General features: G+C 37.4%; 7 protein-coding genes across 7 annotated transcripts; 5 read left to right on the forward strand and 2 right to left on the reverse strand. All coding sequences in view use genetic code 12, as the record gives it.

Annotated features, from left to right (window-relative positions):
- XUT1 (Xut1p) lies at positions 1 to 1749 on the forward strand (the record flags this gene model as incomplete). Its single annotated transcript, XM_049326279.1, has 1 exon — positions 1 to 1749. The coding sequence occupies one exon, from the start codon at positions 1 to 3 to the stop codon at positions 1747 to 1749; it is 1749 nt and encodes a 582-aa protein (XP_049182381.1).
- A 720-nt stretch (positions 1750 to 2469) lies between these two features.
- On the forward strand, positions 2470 to 3129 carry CSO99 (Cso99p; the record flags this gene model as incomplete). Its single annotated transcript, XM_049326290.1, has 1 exon — positions 2470 to 3129. One exon carries the CDS (start codon positions 2470 to 2472, stop codon positions 3127 to 3129), a length of 660 nt encoding a protein of 219 aa, XP_049182382.1.
- A 169-nt stretch (positions 3130 to 3298) lies between these two features.
- On the reverse strand, positions 3299 to 6313 carry CDC68 (chromatin-remodeling protein; the record flags this gene model as incomplete). Its single annotated transcript, XM_049326301.1, has 1 exon — positions 3299 to 6313. One exon carries the CDS (start codon positions 6311 to 6313, stop codon positions 3299 to 3301), a length of 3015 nt encoding a protein of 1004 aa, XP_049182383.1.
- A 521-nt stretch (positions 6314 to 6834) lies between these two features.
- On the forward strand, positions 6835 to 8418 carry PRI2 (DNA primase subunit; the record flags this gene model as incomplete). Its single annotated transcript, XM_049326312.1, has 1 exon — positions 6835 to 8418. The coding sequence occupies one exon, from the start codon at positions 6835 to 6837 to the stop codon at positions 8416 to 8418; it is 1584 nt and encodes a 527-aa protein (XP_049182384.1).
- A 350-nt stretch (positions 8419 to 8768) lies between these two features.
- On the reverse strand, positions 8769 to 10907 carry YME1 (i-AAA protease; the record flags this gene model as incomplete). The annotated part of the gene is made up of 1 exon (XM_049326323.1): positions 8769 to 10907. The coding sequence occupies one exon, from the start codon at positions 10905 to 10907 to the stop codon at positions 8769 to 8771; it is 2139 nt and encodes a 712-aa protein (XP_049182385.1).
- Positions 10908 to 12565: 1658 nt separating this feature from the next.
- Positions 12566 to 14740, forward strand: KGF56_000487 (uncharacterized protein; the record flags this gene model as incomplete). The annotated part of the gene is made up of 1 exon (XM_049326334.1): positions 12566 to 14740. The coding sequence occupies one exon, from the start codon at positions 12566 to 12568 to the stop codon at positions 14738 to 14740; it is 2175 nt and encodes a 724-aa protein (XP_049182386.1).
- Positions 14741 to 15128: 388 nt separating this feature from the next.
- VPS11 (tethering complex subunit) lies at positions 15129 to 18155 on the forward strand (the record flags this gene model as incomplete). Its single annotated transcript, XM_049326345.1, has 1 exon — positions 15129 to 18155. The coding sequence occupies one exon, from the start codon at positions 15129 to 15131 to the stop codon at positions 18153 to 18155; it is 3027 nt and encodes a 1008-aa protein (XP_049182387.1).
- Between the last annotated feature and the right edge of the window lie 1353 nt (positions 18156 to 19508).

Below are 19508 nucleotides of genomic sequence, written 5' to 3' on the forward strand. Positions count from 1 at the left end.
ATGTTCAACTTTGCTGTAACAGCCAAAAAAATATTCCGTAAATGGACAACGAGGAATGGATTACTAGGTGATTATGACTATGCATATCTATTCACACCAGATATACCTTTCTTATCAAAAGAAGCTAAAGTGCAGCCATTTTTTGGCCTAGACTCAGAAATGCCCATTTTTTTGGGTGCAATTTTGGGATTACAGCATTCCTTAGCTATGATTGGTGGTCTAGTTGTACCGCCTATTCTAATTAGCGTGGCTGCAAATTTGTCTTCAGAAATTCAACAATATATGGTTAGTACTTGTTTGATAGTATCTGGCATACTATCGCTTTTACAAATCACTAGGTTTCATATTTATAAAACTCCTTATTATTTGGGTACCGGCCTCTTATCGGTGGTTGGACCAAGTTTTGCTACTTTAGCAGTTACGAGTAATGCTTTTCCTATGATGTATGCAAATGGAACGTGTCCCATAGCTGAAGACGGGACTAAATTGCCATGTCCTGATGGATATGGTAAAATCTTGGCCAGCGGTATTGTATGTGGATTGTTGGAAATGTTATTATCATTTATGCCAGCAAGAATCTTGCAGAAAGTATTCCCGCCTTTAGTTACGGGCCCAGTTGTTACTTTAATTGGTGTTCATTTAGTTGAAACTGGATTTGAAGACTGGGTCGGCGGCTCAGGGTGTGTTGGGAAAACATGTACAATGGGAAAGTTCTCAATGCCCTGGGGTTCAGCGAATTTTATTGGTTTGGGTTTCTTAGTTTATGTATCGATTATATTAGCTGAAAAATTTGGAGCTCCAATTATGAAAAGTTGTGCCGTGATTGTTGGGTTATTGGTTGGTTGTATTGTTGCTGCTGCTTGTGGTTATTTTGATTCTCATACTATTGACGAGGCAAAAACCGTTAGTTTCATTTGGGTCCATACGTTCAAGTTGCAGGTTTATGGTCCTGTTATACTACCGTTCTTGGCTGTCTACATAGTCTTGATGATGGAGGCAATTGGTGACATCACGGCTACTTCTGATGTGTCACGATTACCTGTTGAAGGAGAAGAATATGAATCACGTATTCAAGGAGGTGTTTTAGCAGACGGTTTGAATGGTATAATTGCCGGTTTGATGACTGTTACCCCAATGTCTGTTTTTGCTCAGAATAACGGAGTTATTGCCATTACCAAATGTGCTAATCGCACAGTCGGGTACTGGTGTTCTTTCTTTTTGATTGTTATGGGCGTTTTCGCTAAATTCGCTGCTGCATTTATTTCCATCCCCAAACCTGTCTTTGGCGGTATGACCTCGTTCTTGTTCTGTTCAGTTGTCATTTCAGGTATAAAAATCATCTCGTCTACCGAATTCACAAGAAGAGACCGGTTTGTATTGACAGCTGCAGTCTTGCCTGGTTTAGGCTCAACTTTGGTGCCAGATTGGTTCAGCTACGTGTTTACATATAGTGGAGATAATCAAGCATTGAAGGGCTTTTTCAATGCAATTATTCTCGTTATGGAAACAGGGTTTGCAATTACAGGATTAATTGGAGTTATTTTGAACTTGGTATTACCGCAATTACCTGATGATGTAGAAGAGATTAACGAATTAGTCTTGGAAACAATAGGATCAGCTGACCAACACGCAAGAGAAGAATTTGCAAGAAAAGAAGGTATTACTGTGGAACAATTAAAGAGCAACTTGTCTCATAAACAAATGGTCACTAGCCTCGGTTCTTCAGATGGAATACCTGATCTTGCATAAAATGATAGAATAGACTACTTATATTAGACATTAATCAGTACTTTACATTAATCAGTACTTTACATTAATCAGTACTTTACATTAATCAGTACTTTACATTAATCAGTACTTTACATTAATCAGTACTTTACATTAATCAGTACTTTACATTAATCAGTACTTTATATGTATATATCTTTAATAAGCATTTCGTTTTGACTGTAGTAAACGCAGACGACGTCTAACCGCATATCATCTATTGGGGTTGTTTTTTTTTTCCTTTATTTAGACCGAGGTGTGAAGGGAGTAGTGATGTTCCAGCAGCTTTGCGCGCGGTAAAATACGAATCTATTTATATCCGACGAGGCACAAAAAAGCTTGAAAAATTTTGAAAAATTGAATAATAATAAGCACTTTTAAAAAGAACAAGAGTCAAAAAATAAAAGAGAAGGGCCTGTCTTTTGGTCAAAAGTGAGTAAGGAAATGGGTCTATCAAAAGCTTCTGTTATGTCGCCACTGTATAAGTTGAGGTCCCCCGGAGTTCTTCCTTTAAATGTGGTGCTCCAATTAACTAGTTTACTCAAGAAATCGATATTTAGTAGGAAATTTTATCAAGAGATAAATGATAAGGTACTTGCCAAATCGTCAACCGTGGACCAAAACCTATACTTTATATGTTATTTCTCTCTATTAGTCTCATCTATACTCAATAACAAATACAAGATATTGGATTTTTTGCGCATGCAACGGTACAGGTTGCTACAGCTAGTAAAGTCAAGTGCGCACCATTTGAATATTAATACCTCAGATATCAAAATCTTGAATGAACCAAAACCACAGCCAGTGCCAGAATCTCAACAAAAACCATCTCAATTGGCTTTTCATTTGAAGAAAATTAACCTGTACCTTGCAGATGTGAGAATTTTCAATAGATTAACAGACTCAATAAAGTACATGCCTTGGTTAATTGATGAGTATCATGCATGGAAAAACCCAGGTTCAAGTAAAGTCCCTAAACTAAATAGTTTCATAAACTTTATTCAAGCACTCAACTGCATAGTTTTGGAACTTTTCGAAAACGTGGGGTGGCTAACCGACCATGATTGGATAGGTACGGGAGACAATCCATATTGGTGCACTGAAACTTATATTTGGTGCTGTTGGGTATGGGGCGCATACCTAGTAATTGAAATTGCTGAATTACTTAGAAGAACTCCAATAAGTAAGTGGAAAAACAGTAGATGGCAGATTACATTATTCAAAAACGCTATTCAATTACCTTTGGTCTTGCATTGGTCTCTTAGAAATGGATGCTTAACGCCATTCTGGGTGGGAGTATGTGGATGCGGGGCATCATGGTGGAATTTTAGAGATATGTGGAAATCAATAGATTTATCTTAGGGAACAGGACTACATTTTCCTTTTTTCATTTTTTTTTTTCAATATTTATATATATATATATTTATACAAATGAGCCAATGGTGGGGATTCAAACCTACTTTATTGTTTTATCCTTTGTTTTTTGCTTTTTTTTTTTTTGCTTTTTCTTCTTCCTCTTCTTTCTTTGATTTTACTCAAAGCCACTGGCACGGTCGGCTTTGGCTGCTTTCTTCTCCATTTCGTCCCAATCCTCTCCACTTTCTTCACTTTCAGCTTCGCTTCCACTACCACTACCACTACCAGAGAAATCGCTTTCTCCTTCACTTGCATAATCGTCTTCACTTTCTTCGCTTTCATCTTCAGGGTCATCGTCACTTGCTTCAAACTCACTCTCTTGGTCATCTTCCTCGCTTTCATCTGATTCTCCTGTACCTGTTAAAAATGACCAACCTCCATCCAAAAAGAATTGGTAGGGATCAGCTTGAACGGTCTTGATAATCTGCACCCAGTTCAAATTCATTTGACCTTCACTTAGTGGGATATCCACATCAGTTAGCCATGATTTCACATCCTCTAATAGTTCCATGGGAATGGTATTGATATGCACTACCGGTTTCGCAAAATCCTTGAAAACAAACACTAAATCAAAATTTTTCAACCCAAATTGAACTCTTTCCAAGTGGGCAATCTCAACTTCCTCTAATGTAACCACCAAATATGGTGGATCTATTAACTGAACAAGACAATCTCTTGTAGGAATACACAATACTGAAGACCTGAATGGAACACCTTGGAAACCCAACTCTCTGAATGGTACATCCAAGTCAACAAGTCCATGAGAGCTGTCTGCTATCAATTCGGCAAACTGCTTGAATTCCTTATCCAACAATGCTTTCCTCCTTCTTTCTTCTTGTTCTTGTTGCAATTCATCTTCATCACCATATCTATACTTCCTTTTCCTACCTCCAGTTTCATCAAAAGCCATATCACTAGCTTCTCGATAAAACTGTAAATCAAAAGTTTTCCTTTTACCAATCATAATAGGAGTCTTCAAGTGACAATGTATAAGTACAATCAATTCCTCTTTACATGGTTGGAAAAACAAATGTTTGATATTAGAAAATAATACATCAATCTTTCGATCGGTTTTGAAACTCGACTGGTATCTAAGACCATTTTCATGAATTTGTAATAAACCACCCAATTTTTTTGTATCTGGAGTAGGTCTGACAAATACATTCTCCAATTTCTTAACTCTCGATCCTTTAAATTCAACGAGATTAGCTTGTGTGACAACATCCGCCATCTGTTTCCTCTCTTGATCTTTTTTAACAGAGTCCTTTTTCAAATCTTGGATAGCTTTAAACACATCAACCATACGATCATGATCTTTTGATCTAATGGTGATAGAACGCAAAAAAGTATTTTCAGAAGAGTCTTCATATGGAAGCTCGGTTCTCCTTGTAACGTTACCTCCAACACCAGGCGAGTTAAAATTTAATCTTAAATAGGTATACTCGCCTTCTTCATTTTGGGAGCCGCTCTTGTATGCGTTGATATGGAAAGGAACAGGACGACCTGAAATAGGCAATATAATGGTTTGATTTTTATAATCAACGTGAATCCTCAAATCGGCAACGCTCTTTGGGATTTGAGACTCGCGTACATAAGACTCGTATTTTTTGAAAACTGGCTTATAATCTGAAGAATCAGTTGCATCGGCTTTAGAAAACCTCGCTAAACCTTCTTGAGTTCTCTTTTCGTGTAATTTCGCTTGGATTTCCTGTCTTAGTTTTTCAGCATTCTTATCATCTGCGTTACTGTTCTCGTGTCTTAATTTAGACTTGAGAATCTTTGAATTATCTGTATTTTCAAGGACTTTTCTTTCAGGTTGAGGTTTCCTAGTTTCCTCTTCATCGTTGAAAAAGAAGGATATTTCTGACCTGCTCTTGGTATAATTTGTTAATAATATAGGCTTGTCAACACTTACTTTAAATGTATCTGTTAAAAGCAAAGAGTATGGTTTTTTCTTCCCATTGGGAATATTGTTGAATCCAATAGTTAAGGAAATCAATTGACCGTCGGCTAACTCTCTATCCGATTTTGCGTTCAAAACAAATGTCGAGTCTCTAAACTCAATACCAATTAACCAACCGCAATTTTTGGTGAAATTTGCTGCCAAATTAGGTTTCTCCTTGTTGATGAAATCTAGAGCACCTGTATAAACCTTGCTAGCCTTGACTCCATTCTTTAATAAGTTCTGTACAATGTATTCCTGTAACTTTAAGAGAAAGTCGTAATTACTCTCCATGTCCTTGGTTGGGTCAATCAAAAATGTACGTGCTACATTGGAACAATAGGATTTATACCTCAACCCAATAGATGCTAGAATCACTCCATCTCCAACCAAAGGTTTCTCAGTTGAAATCGCACTTGGTTTCAAGTCGTATTCACCTCCGCTTTGTATAATCGGAGAATAACACCACTCCAAAAACTCGGGGTCAAAATCTTTAATCAGCTGTAACAAGTTCTTACCCATTTTTGATTTCAAATACCACTTGTTGTTTTCAATCCTGTCCTCGATCTGATCGGTCAACTGTGAATTGGTAATTTTCTTCTCCTCGTCAACTATAGTCATCATCTGATCAACAAAAGTGTCCATCATCACAACACTTGAATTTGAGGCGATCTTCATGTTTTCAAACTCTTCCGAATCCTTCAATTCCATTGCTTTGGAAATAGCCAATGCTAGGTCAACTTGTTTCAACCCGCAATCTTTACTTATTTCGTTCCATTCATCGACAAATTTCCCTTCATACTTATCCTTGAGCACAATACCATAGTCGTCACCAACTTTTTTCATTTCCTCAATCAAATCGCGGAATAATTGCTTATTCTTCTCAGCATCTTTACTCCTTGTCCACAACTCAACCAAATCAGGTTTACTAGTCAAATTCTTCAAGTATTTTGCCTTTCCTTCTGATGTAATAAATACACATTTCTTACTAGTGAAATAAATGCAAGTGTGAACAAACTCGTACCCAAGTAGCCAGTTTTGCAACACTGTTGATTTCTTGTATGTGTTATCGTCATTACGCGCGCCAACAATGACTAAACCTTGCTGTATAGATTGCTTCTCAATTTCTCGTTGTAAAATCGACAACCTCTTATAAAACACATTAGCGTCAATATGAACATCAGACATTGTTTTCAAGTCAACCAGTCAATAGACAACCCCAAGTGAAGTTTTTTTTTGTTTTTTCCACCACCAAAAAAATAAAATTAGGCTCTTAATTTGACAAACACTCCAACGCTAGAATGCTAACTCTGTGTTTCAACACCAAATCCAATAATATCCTTTAATGACGTCTTATATCCCTTTTGGCATTGTTGAATCTTTGCTTCTTTTTTTTTTTTTTTTTTTTTTTTTCAGACGCGAGTGTCGCATAATGGGATGTGTCGTATTTTTGAGACGTGTTATCACGTGAAGGAGGCACGTGATAAATATCATGTGATGTGTGCCACGTGATAGATGCCACGTGATTTGCGCGCGCTTCTTTTTTTTTGTTTTTTTTGTTTTTTTTTGGGACGCGTTTTGTCTATTTCATCACTCAATAGCATTTCATTAAAGGTTTCTCCAAGGGTTTCTGATTTTCAATAAGCTAGCGACAAGGTGTCTTTCTGTTGTCTTGTAGTCATTGATTCATCTGATTATTCCTATTCAACATGTTTAGACAGGTAAAGAGGAAAACTGCTGGGAGGAGGAATTTTGAAGACAAGAATAATTTTTCATCATCACCATCATCATCGGTCATCCAGTATAGTCTACCGAAGCTATTTTCCAGTAGATTGTCCTTCTACGATTTACCGCCGACTGAAGAAATCACATTAGAAGAGTTTGAGAAATGGGCTATCGACCGGCTCAAGATCCTAATTGAGATTGAATCGTGTATTGCTAGAACAAAGACTCCCCAGGATACAGAATTGGCTATAAAACCACTTCTTTTAAAATTCATGCCCTTGAGCTCTAACGGAGCTGCTGCAGATGAAGCGGTGATTATTCAAGAACGGATGAAGGACTATTATAGTCACTTTATTCTCAGGTTGGTCTTTTGCAGAAGTGAAGATTTGAGAAGGAAGTTTATCAAGAATGAAACTATATTGTTTAGAATTAGATACAACATGTTACAACCAAGGGAACAACGGGAATTTGTTGAATTGAACCTGTATAAATTGCCGTGGTCATACATTTCAAGTAAGGAAAAGGAAGAGTTGATAGACCTGTTGTTTGCTGCAAGCGGGAACATTTTAAAGCAATATTACAATTTGGAATGTGGACTCGCCTTAAACAATGATCAAGTAAAACAGAGAATGATAATGAAGGAAAACTTTATTAAGCTACCATTTGAGAAATTGAACCAATTGGTTTCAAATAGATCAGTCTATTTGCATAAAGGTTATGGGTATCTACCAACCAGTTTGCAACTAAACTTATTGGCAGCCGAGTTTCTGGAAAACTTGAATCAGATTTTAATAAGGACTTTTCAAGCTATTCCAAGACTAGAGGAAGATGATAGGTTGATACCCTTGCTCAATAGCTTATCCAAAAATTTTGCAAATTTCCAATATGATTCGGAGGAAAATAGTGAATTCACATCTGATATCAATGCAATTACAATAACTTCCAAAAAGATTATGTCTCATTACCCGCTTTGTGCGACTCACTTGCAGCGTGGTTTGATGACCACATCACATTTGAGATATAATGGAAGGCAACAATTGGGTATTTTTTTGAAAGGTATAGGTTTGAATGTTGATGAGGCATTGAAATTTTGGTCGCAACAATTCACCAAGAATGGTAAGCTCACGCTAGATTCATTTAATAAAGAGTATAAATATAACATCAGACATCAATATGGTTTAGAAGGTGCAAGAATCAATTATAGACCATGGGATTGTGCAACCATATTAAGTAAACCAAAACCTAGCTCTAAGGAATTTCATGGGTGTCCTTATAGAGATTTCTCACTACAACAATTAAAACAAGCCCTTGATGAAAGAGGAATCACAAATCAACAGGATATCAATTCAATCATGGACAATGTAGAGAATCACGAATATACTATTGCTTGTACGCGAGTGTTTGAACTTTCACACCAAAGGGAACTAATCGCTCTTAACAAGCCAGGACAATCGATCCAACAAGAGCATATCAACCATCCAAATTTGTATTTTGATAGAAGCAGAAAATTGGAAAGGGATATGCAAAAAAAAGAGGAGGTAATGACTGAAGGTCTGACTCAGAGATAAGAGAAATACTCACTACACTTTCACAGCTCACAGCATTGCTATACGTTTCATATTTCCCATATTTAATAAATATTTCATCTATTTTAAACATAAAAAAAAAAGGGGGGAGGAGGAGGAGGGGAAGGAAGAAGAAAATCAGTATAACTGTAGTGTCCGTGTATCCATGTATTCAAGGTGAAATGCCAAAAACAAATGAGGACTTGTAACGTAGCCTACCCTACCCTATACCCTCGTGTTTGTTTGTTTTTTGTTTTATTTTTTTTTTCTTAATGGTCCCTGAATCTATTTACAATTTTTTTTTTTTTTTGGCTTTGTAAATCATGTTTTCTTGACATGGTTTGTGTATTACATCAACTGTTTAAGCTCAAGACATCTCTATATCCATCCTTTGCTTCTCCTGATTTTTTAATCACAGTGTTACTGATAGTTTTCTCCTTATTGATGGCCTCCCCTTTAACAATTTTGATCATTTCATCCTTTGTCAATGTTTCATATTCCAATAATCCTTCAGCCAATCTCTTTAATTCCAATCTCTTTTCCTGTAATAACTGTCTAGTTCTTTGCTCGCTGCTAAGCAAAAAGTCACGAACCTCATTATCAGCCAAATTCTTGATTTCCTGCGACCAACTCTCCCAATCGTCACTCAATTTAACAGGTCCTATTTTATCACTCATACCATATGATAAAACCATTGCTCTAGCAACACCTGTTGCATTGCTCAAATCAGAAGAACATCCAGATGTAACATTCTCTTTCCCATTAATCATTTCTTCTGCAATTTTGCCACCCATGCATACGTCCAACCTTGCAAAGCATTCTTTTTTACTCATATCAACCTTATCCATCTCGGGTAGTTGAAATGTGATTCCCAAAGCTCTTCCTCTGGGTAAGATAGTAGCTTTGTATAATGGGGTTGCTCCAGCTGAATACATTGCCATAATCGCATGACCGGCTTCATGATAAGCAGTATTAATTCTTGACTCTTCAGTAATGACCATCTTCTTTTTTGCAGCTCCCATCAAGATCTTATCTTTGGCCCATTCAAAATGTGACATATCCACCGCAGGAGCTGATAATTGTGAGGCGTGAACAGCAGCTTGGTTGACAAGATTCATCAACTCAGCACCACTTAAGCCCGGGGTTCCTCTTGCTATAATGGTAGGGTCTACATCCACAGCAGTTTCAACATTCTCCATGTGATGTTTCAAAATATCAACACGACCTCTAACATCTGGCAACTCAACAATAACTTCTTTATCAAATCTTCCGGGTCTAGTCAAAGCCTTGTCCAAAGATTCTGGGAAATTTGTTGCTCCAATAATAATAATACCTTGAGTTTGACTGAAACCATCCAACTCAACCAATAACTGATTCAAAGTTTGTTTAGCATACGCCTGATCCTTGGGGTTTCTCTTACCTCCGATGGCGTCCAATTCATCAATAAAGATAATTGCTGGTGCCTTCTCTCTGGCCTGGCCAAACAATTCTCGGATCCTCTTGGCACCAACACCAACATACAATTCATCAAACTCCGATCCCGACATGAAAAAAAACGGAACACCTGCCTCTCCAGCAGTAGCCCTGGCTAACAAAGTCTTACCTGTTCCTGGTGGTCCTGTGAGCAAAACACCTTTCGGAAGCTTACCACCCAAACTCGTAAATTTAGATGGATCTTTCAAGAAATCCACAATTTCCTCTAATTCGGCTCTTGCTTCATCACATCCTTGAACGTCTTTAAAGCGAACGGTACTTTGGCTTACATCCACCGATTTATCATTCACTTCTGCATTCTTGAAAATAGTTCCATTTTCAACAAGGTAGTTGAACGCATTAGTTGCTCCATAAGTAATCAAAGCAACTGGGATAAGCCATTTAAGCCACTTGGATAAGATTGTTAAAAGTGACTCACTAACAACAACATGTACAGGCTCGTATCTCGAGCCAAACCCATGAGGCAATCTAGTTCCAGATAACTGGTTGTTGCCATCAATACCGACACCGGCACCGGCACCGGCACCGGCACCAACATTGCCAACTTGATGGAAGTTGTTATTCTGTAGGGCGTACGCCACTTGTTCGGCTTTTGCCTTGTCTCCGGTCTTTTTCAAAGCTTCAATATAGAGTTGAGCACATTCTCTCGAAGATGCGACATTACCATTTTCAAACCTCTCAACTACGACATGGGGGTAATTATTGGCCAAGAGCAGCTTGTAAAACTCAAGCTGAGCAGTAGGATTATTCAAGTTATTGTTGGCTGCTTGTTCTTGTGACTGAAGTAAGGCTATAGTTGAGTTGGAGACTGATCTATACTGTGCATATGGCATTTTTGCCCTCGACGCAAAAGATGAATCATAGTAGTGGTGGTTTTTGAAGCCATTTGGGGCAAAGCTTCGAAATAAATGGGTCGATAATGTTCGTATAGCCACCCGGCTCCGAAGGTGTTTAATACTACCCTGTTTCAAGTATAAAGTCCTTACCGGATTACTCATCTTGTTATTGTAATGATGATAACAAATGTGGAAAAGAATTTATCGCTTCTTAATTTTTTTTTGGGTTCTCTTTTGCTTTTCTTTTTTTTTCCTTCAGCTTCGTTTAGAGATGGCGGGGGGGAGGGGGCGGAGGGGAGGAGGGGGGAAGGGAAGGTTGAGCGAGAATGGAGGAGAGTGAGACCACTTTGTCGCGCTAGCCAGCTGACCCAACGAGGGGGGACGAGCGAGAACGGAGGAGAGTGAGACCACTTTGTTGCGCTAGCCAGTTGACCCAACGTGCAAAGAGTAAGTAGAGGACAGCTGTGAGAAAAGGAGAAAAGGCAAGAGTATTACCGTTGGCAGCTCTTTCAACAGAAAAAAGATTATCGCTGTTAGGCGTCACTATCGACGACACTATGGAGCTACACTATCGAGCAGAGCGAGATAGTGTTACAACAAGCTGCTGAGTATTGCTCCACTATCTCGCGCTGCTCGATAGTGTCGCTCGATAGTGTTACAACAAGCTGCTGAGTATTGCTCCACTATCTCGCGCTGCTCGATAGTGTCGCTCGATAGTGTTACAACAAGCTGCTGAGTATTGCTCCACTATCTCGCGCTGCTCGATAGTGTCGCTCGATAGTGTTACAACAAGCTGCTGAGTATTGCTCCACTATCTCGCGCTGCTCGATAGTGTCGCTCGATAGTGTTACAACAAGCTGCTGAGTATTGCTCCACTATCTCGCGCTGCTCGATAGTGTCGCTCGATAGTGTCGCTCATGTTATTGAATTAAGGTGGTATCAAGCTACCAAGTGCTGGTTCACTATCTCGCTCTAGCTCTATTATGTGATTATGCAACACCTCCTCACGTGACTCCTAGACACCACTATTCAGTGTCGCTAGTCAGTGCTGCTAGTCAGTGCTGTTCCACTATCTTGCTTCACTCGATAGTGTCTAGGTTTGTAGATATTAGTAGCGTATCAAGGTTTGAGATCAATGTCATTTGTTTCAGAGTGGTGACTTATTCACCTGTAATACTTTGTTTAGGATTTAAATTTTTTTAATCAATTTTGATGCAAAATTTAATACACTGTTGAAATTGAATGAGACAAATAATCAAGATCGAAAATCTTTCAATTTTTTTAGCAATAGGCTATAAATATATACCATTTTACAAGTCTGGTAGGAAAATCCAGGAGGAAACAGGTGTAGAAAACTGCTCGCTTAGCTTAGTGGTAGAGCGTTGCACTTGTAATGCAAAGGTCGCTAGTTCAATTCTGGCAGTGAGCAAATTATTTTTTTTTTATGCTGCAGCATAAGAAATAAGATTAAAGTTTTTTCTTTCTTTTTTTTTTTGATCCTTCTAGATAACAATTAAGGGGTAGTGAATTGGTACCACTTAAAGTGAAAATTATGCCTTCTTCTTCTTCTTCTTCTTCTCCCCTCCCCTCCCCCCCCTACATTTTTGTTATCCCAACATCACATCTCATAAAAAAAAAAAGGGTCCTCTTCCCCTTAGGAACTAAAATCAACACTAAACTCAACGGCTGAATTGCATTTGAGTGGGTCCCTCTTTTTATTTTTGTTCCTTCACCAAGTGTGAACGAAGCTTATACTTGATTACAGGGGTTTTTTTTTTTTCTTTCTTTCTTTTTATCAATTACATGAAACAATGCAGTATATGACCTCACTACTACTTCTATCTACCAGCACGTTTCTACATCCAACATTTACATATTACACTCTACTGCAGAACAGCTCTGTTGAAACCGGCTCCTTATATTTGAATGTGACAAACCAAATCGCATCTCAACCCAATGAGTTTTTCCATTTTTTGGAAGAAAATGAAAATGAAAATGAATCTGATCTGAGCCGTGATATCATTATTGGTGGTGGTGGTGGTAGTAGTAGTGGTAGTGGTAGTGGTAGTGATAGTGATAGCAGCGGTAGTTGCGGTAGTCGTGTTAGTTCCGGTAGCACTGATGGAGGTAGTGACCAAGACTCAGACTCTGATATTACTACAGAATTGTCAGATATCAATAACGAATGTAACAACGGAGTGCATAAAAAAGAAAATAACAAGGAAAAGAATAGTTACCAAAATAGCGATACAAACTCAATAAGTAGTGACAGCGATTTAGAGGAGGGGAAGTATAATAGTAAGGAATTTGGAAAATACGGTGGAAAAGATTATTTGAGAGCGCTGAAAAACTTAAAGACAACGTTAAATGACAATGAACGAAGGCAAGGTGATCAAAGGGTTCAAATTCAGCGTCGTAATCTTCGAAATGGAGATCACGATTTACGAGAGTTGGCAAAGAAGGTATTAAAATGGAGGGTCAAGGATCATTTTACTAGAGTTTATAATCCAAGTCCAAATCCAAGTCCAGGTCCAAATCCAAATCCAAGTTCAAGTTCAACTCGACTGAAGCATACTCTTGCAGATTTTTTGAAATCACCAGTCCTACATACAAACATGACAAAGATTGTCACTCTAACAGTTTCCAAAACAGTCACCGTATCAGTGAGTCCACTGAGTTCAGTAAGAACGAAAAAAGAAACATGGGATTTCCTTCCAAAAGCCAACCATACAGTCACGGTTTCTAGAACAGTTACGGTTTCAGTCGACACCAAGAACTTGATGAAAGAAATAACAAAGTTCTTTTCCAAGAAAAAAATCGGAGTACCTGAGATGACTGCTGAAATTGGTGGTACTGAGTCATATCTGGCAATTGAAACATTTAAACAGGATAGCAGGATTGGAGTCACTGATGAACTACTGATAATTAAAACTGCAATCAGACCTATTGAAATTGAAACCGAAATTGAAACCGAAATTGAAACCGAAATTGAAACCGAAACTGGAATTGAGGCTGTAACCGAAACTGAAGCTGATGTTGAGACAGAAACAGAAGTTGAGGCAAATATCAGTGAGACATTGCTTGATAATTATGAGCCAGATGGTACTGAGAGTTATGGGACACCAGTGGAAACTGGAGATTCAGACGAATATGAAGACAGGTCAACAAAAGAAAAGCTTTTCACGAGCTCAAAGATACTTGTTGAGTATAAAGATGGTCATTTAATCATTGGCACAAAGAAGAAGGTGAGGACCAGTAAAGAAAAGTATCAAACAGATGAAACAACAGTAGCCACCACCATCACCACCACCACAACAACAACAGAAGACTATGAAGATACATATACGTACTCTATTGTCCAGCCTCCAAAACTGAATCCCGATAAACTCACCATGTCTAATGAGGATGAAAAGTTAGATACAGAAGAGACCCCTTCCCCCAGCACAGTGAAGGTGAAACCTAAAGAGAATCTAATAAGTATTCTCCCCATTGGTGGTACAACAATAATACTTTATCCAACAACGTCCTCCATGGTCATCTCTTCAAAGCTCCCCACTGTCTCTACAAATCTCCCCAGCGTTGTCTCTGCCAAATTCCCCACAATATATCCAACATCTTCTCACACATCCAATACAAAGAAAACCGCTCTATCTCTTCCACGATTGAAAAGTCGAAATCCAAGAGAAGGTCGAATCAATTTCAAGCCTAGCACCATTGTAACAAACTCAACAGATTTTAAAAACGGCGATAATAGTGCCACAAGCGACACAAACCCAATAACATCAATAGCATCAATAACATCAATAATATCAAGTAATTTCAAAAACGGTGCAAAGTTGATCTCCACTTATCGTGGTAGTCATGCAGTTTTCACAGGCGTTATTTTACCTCCGAAGCAGCACATCTTGCAGTCCGTCTCCACAATAGTAAATCTATCTGGATGTCATTTAGTAATAGGCACTCTAGTTTTAGTACTGCTTGTCATGATATTATGAGAATGACAACTCTACCACTGTCTTAGAAGTAAAAAATACCGCCCTACTGGTTATTCTACCACTGTCTTATAGTTATAACGTCTTACAGCTCTACAGTCATACAGTCTTACAGCTCTACAGTCTTACAGCTCTACTGTCATACAGCTCTACAGTCATACAGTCTTACAGCTCTACAGTCTTACAGTCATACAGTCTTACAGTTCTACTGTCTTACAGTCATACAGTCTTACAGTTCTACTGTCTTACAGTTCTACTGTCTTACAGTTCTACTGTCTTACAGTTCTACTGGTTATTGTATGTTCCTTTTTTTTGATTGTTTTTTTCAATACCCATTTTGTATTGAACTCGATAGTAATTAACGGAACACCAAAGCTGTAGAGGTGTGACAATGTCGCTGCTATCAACGTGGAGACAACTTCAATTGTTTGACTTTACGCCTATACGAGATCCAAATTATCAATCTCATGAGCAGTTGTACTCTGATCCAACGTTGAGTGCAATCAATGCAACTAAAACATACTTGATAATTGCCGTTAATAATTCGGTATTGAAAATAATTGACCCCAAGTCATATACAAGCATTGGACAATTTCAAGCCTACGATATAGATTATCGGATAACTTTTATTGAGCCGCTTCAAAACTCAAGTAATTTGGTAGTTACACTCGCCGAGAAACAAGGGTTCCCTCTGGTGATTAAACTATGGGACATCTCAAAGATATTGAATATTGAAGGTCTTGAAGAATCAGAATACAAGTTCAAATTCCAAACACAAGTTATTGTGAATAATCTGGGCAGTGAAGGCATAGCTGATAACTCGTTCCCCATTAGCTGCTTCAAGTTCAATTACGATTTAACGTGTCTTGCCGTGGGATACACTAGTGGAAAAGTTATATTGATCAGAGGCGATCTTCTACGAGATAGAGGGGCAAAACAAAGGGTGGTTTACGAGAGTGTGGCAAATGACCCAATCACTGGTATTCAGTTTAACGAAAATGAGCAGTTGTTGTACCTAACAACGACATCGAAAATACTAACTGTGACTACTACCGGAAGAAACCAAGGGAAACCTTTGAGGATTTTGTCGCAAAAGACTGGGGCTGACTTAAACTGTATTGCTCTTAGTCATGACCAAAATCTAATAGTGGCTTTTTCAGATTCAATAGCATATTACGATTCGAATAAGAAGTTGAAAACAATCAATTTCCAAATCCCCAAGTCTAAGTTGGTGCGATTTGGTCAATTTTTGGTTATGGTAAGTCCACAAGAGAATGAAGGAAGTAAGCTCCAAACTAGAATCATTATTTTGGACTCAAAGAACAGCCATATTTCCTTTAATTTGTTAATCCCAAACAGTGCCATCAAGTTTATTTTCAGAATGGCAAATGAAATTTACTTGTTGTCCAATGATGGTGTTCTATACAAACTTTTTGAAAAACCAATTAATCTGCAAATTGAAACTATATTAGAGAGAGAATTGTATACTGTTGCTTTTAACTTGGCTAAGCAGCTGAAGCTTCCCACGAGTACCTTATTAAAAATTCAAAAATTACACGGAAACCATTTGTATGAAGAGCAAAAGTATGAGGAAGCGATAGATATCTACATCAAATGTCTTGATTTATTTGATAAGAATCTAGAAGATGACCAAGAAGAATTCATTATGGATATAGTTACCAAATTCAAAGATGCAACAATAATTTCCTGTTTGGTTCAATTTTTGAACAGACTCTATGAAAAGTCTATTGCAAATATTGATCACATAACGTTGTTATTGTGTTGTTTGTGTAAATTGAAAAGAACTGATGAGCTAGATACATTTATTGACAATTTCGATTTGTCTATTGATAATCTTCAAAATTTGAATTTTCAATTGATTATCAATCTATTTAAAGAATGTGGTTTTTACAATCAAGTATTAAAATTGTTGCATAAGTTGAATCAGCCTAATTTCATAGTTGATTTACAATTGTATGATTTGAAGAAGCCAAAACTAGCTTTGAACTATATGAAATCGTTGAATATTGATGATTTATTGTTGATATTAATTGAACATTCAAAGACATTGTTGGATTCTTGTCCAATTGAAACCACTGAGTTGCTAATCAATGTGTTTACTGGGAAATACAAACCAAAAGAAACAGAGGAAGCAGTGCCCAACGGTATAAAGAGTGGTCATAATAACCACGAGGAGAAGGAGAGTACAATTGAATTGACAAATTACGAGGCGTTTTTGAATTACTTGACACTACGCGGAGGGGGAGAAGAAGGAGACAAAGGACTGGGGGAAGTGGTTGGAGATGAGGGAAAAAAAGTATCTACTGATTCAGAAAATGCCGAACCAACATATCTCCCACCAAAGCCCAACTTGATTTACTCAAGTTTCACAAACCATATTAATGAATTTGTTATTTTTCTTGAAGCGTGTATCGAGACTTTTGATAGGTACCAGGGAAATATTGTGGTTAAAAAAGAGGTACTCATTACTTTATTAGAGTTGTACCTTTCGCTATATACAACAACTCAGAAAAAAGAATGGTTTGATAAAGCACAAGGCTTGAGTAATCAGTATCATCAATTATTGGATAACAAGTCGTTATTATTACTAAGTCACATTTACGATTTCAAACCGGGCGAGATCAAAGTTAAAGAAGATAATGGCGATGAAGAGAGCTTATTCATGTCGTACCAAATAAATGAAGATATACAAGGATGTTTCAAGATTTTGGAAAAATTTGGCGAGACCAAGCCTAGTTTATACAAGATGATGCTTGAGTTTGTTATTTCCAAGAAATCGATATTTGAAAAGGTTAACCTGGATGATTTACAAGTGATAATACGACAGATTAAGTATTACAAGTTATTTGATCCCTTGGAATTGTTAGATTTGCTAACTGCAACAAACCAGGAATATTTCACATTTGGTATTTTGAGAAACTATCTTTTGGACGTACTCTCCAACCAACAACAAGAAATCAACAATAATGAAAAATTAATTGAAATGTACGAACAAGAATCAGTAAAGAGCTCCATCAAGATTTCAGAATTGACCAATCGTCCATTTATTATCCAAAATAATAAATGTTCATTATGCAAATCGAAATTAGATTTCCCCATGGTTCATTTCAAATGCAAGCACTCATTTCATCAAAAGTGCCTTTCAACAAATTTGATAGCCTCGAATAATGGAAATCAAAGTTATTTAAAAGATGACGAAGATTCAAAACCTAAATGTCCCTTGTGTATTCAAAATATCAATGAAATGAAATATGTCAAGAATATGCACTACAAATTGAAAGATCAGTATGATTTATTTGCTAGTTCATTACACGAGAGTAACGACAAGTTCAAATTTGTTGCTGATAGTATTGGCAAAGGTGTTATGGAAGAAGAGTCAATGACGTTTGACTCATAAAGACTTAAGAAGTAGGAAGAAGGGGAGATTACCCTTTGCAAAAAACAAAAAAAAAAGAAAAATAAGAAACATGATTAATATGGGAAGGTGTAAAGCCTGTATTCTCTTAATGACATATAAAATACACCAAAAACCGTTCTAATCAGTGCTGCTCTACTATCTCGCTTCGCTCGATAGTTTAATTATTATTTTCTATTCCTCTTTTATCCAGCCCTTCCATTGCCACCCTCTACTCTTCCAGCAAATACAGTATATTATACAAGACCTAAAAGAACAGAGGCACAATTCAAGCTAATTGTGTTTGGAAAAAAAAATAAAAAAAAGTTGTTTATGCGCAAACCCGGAATCGAACCGGGGGCCCAACGATGGCAACGTTGGATTTTACCACTAAACCATTTGCGCGTTTTTCTTGACCTTTTGGTATATTAGTAAACTGGGCTATGAGTTATTGATATAATTGACCACAACTATACAAACACAGCCCCATCCACCCAATATATATCTTAAAAAATAAGACAAATAGAAACTTGAGAACCAAACAGCGTGTGCGTGTGTATGGTTCTGGTACTCAAAAGCATATTTTTTATTAAGGACATTAACCATCCAAAACAGTAATTCACATCAACAATTGCGAAACCCAACCTAAAGGATAAGGAGATTCTCACACAATATGGAATAGATTTTTGTCAAGTTGTGGCAAGCTCATACTAATAGTTGAGATTCGAGATCTTTTTTTGATAGTGTATCAGGTTGAACTATTCTTTATTATAATAAGGGTTCCTCCTAGTAAGTAACATTATTTTCTATTGTATTCTTTTAGAACACCTCTCCAAGATTTTTTCTTCTTGATGACCCCCTGTGGTATTAAAGTAAGTTCAACTTGCCATATATTATTTCCTCATCAGTTTACACATAACTTCAATTACAATACTATTTTCTTGTTCAAATAGTGCAAAGTCTATCATGCACGACTCTTGAATTTCTGTATGCAAGGAAGTTAAAGTTAATTCATATATCTTGGAAAATATACGTTGCGAATCACCGAGTAGTCCTGATAGTAGCTTATTTTGGAGATAAAAAAAATGCAATGAGACAAAAGATTTGCGTGGCTTCTACACTTCAAACCCCATTAGTCGAGAAAATACTGAAACCTCCACCTTATTTTTTATACCCGTTGCCCCTATCGCCTATACTTTTTAGGCTAAATGCCATCTATACCGGTGATGGAATAAACATCTTGGTAACGTAATCTCTTGCGCTACTCGACCTGATAACCTTACAACTCGTACTACTTTTTACACATCAATTAAAATTAAAGTCTTTCCCCTTCTCTCTCTCTCTCTCTCCCCCTTA

The sequence above is a fragment of the Candida oxycetoniae genome (genome assembly GCF_023343755.2).
Source record: "Candida oxycetoniae strain CBS 10844 chromosome Unknown scaffold7, whole genome shotgun sequence".
Classification (NCBI taxonomy): domain Eukaryota; kingdom Fungi; phylum Ascomycota; class Pichiomycetes; order Serinales; family Debaryomycetaceae; genus Lodderomyces; species Lodderomyces oxycetoniae.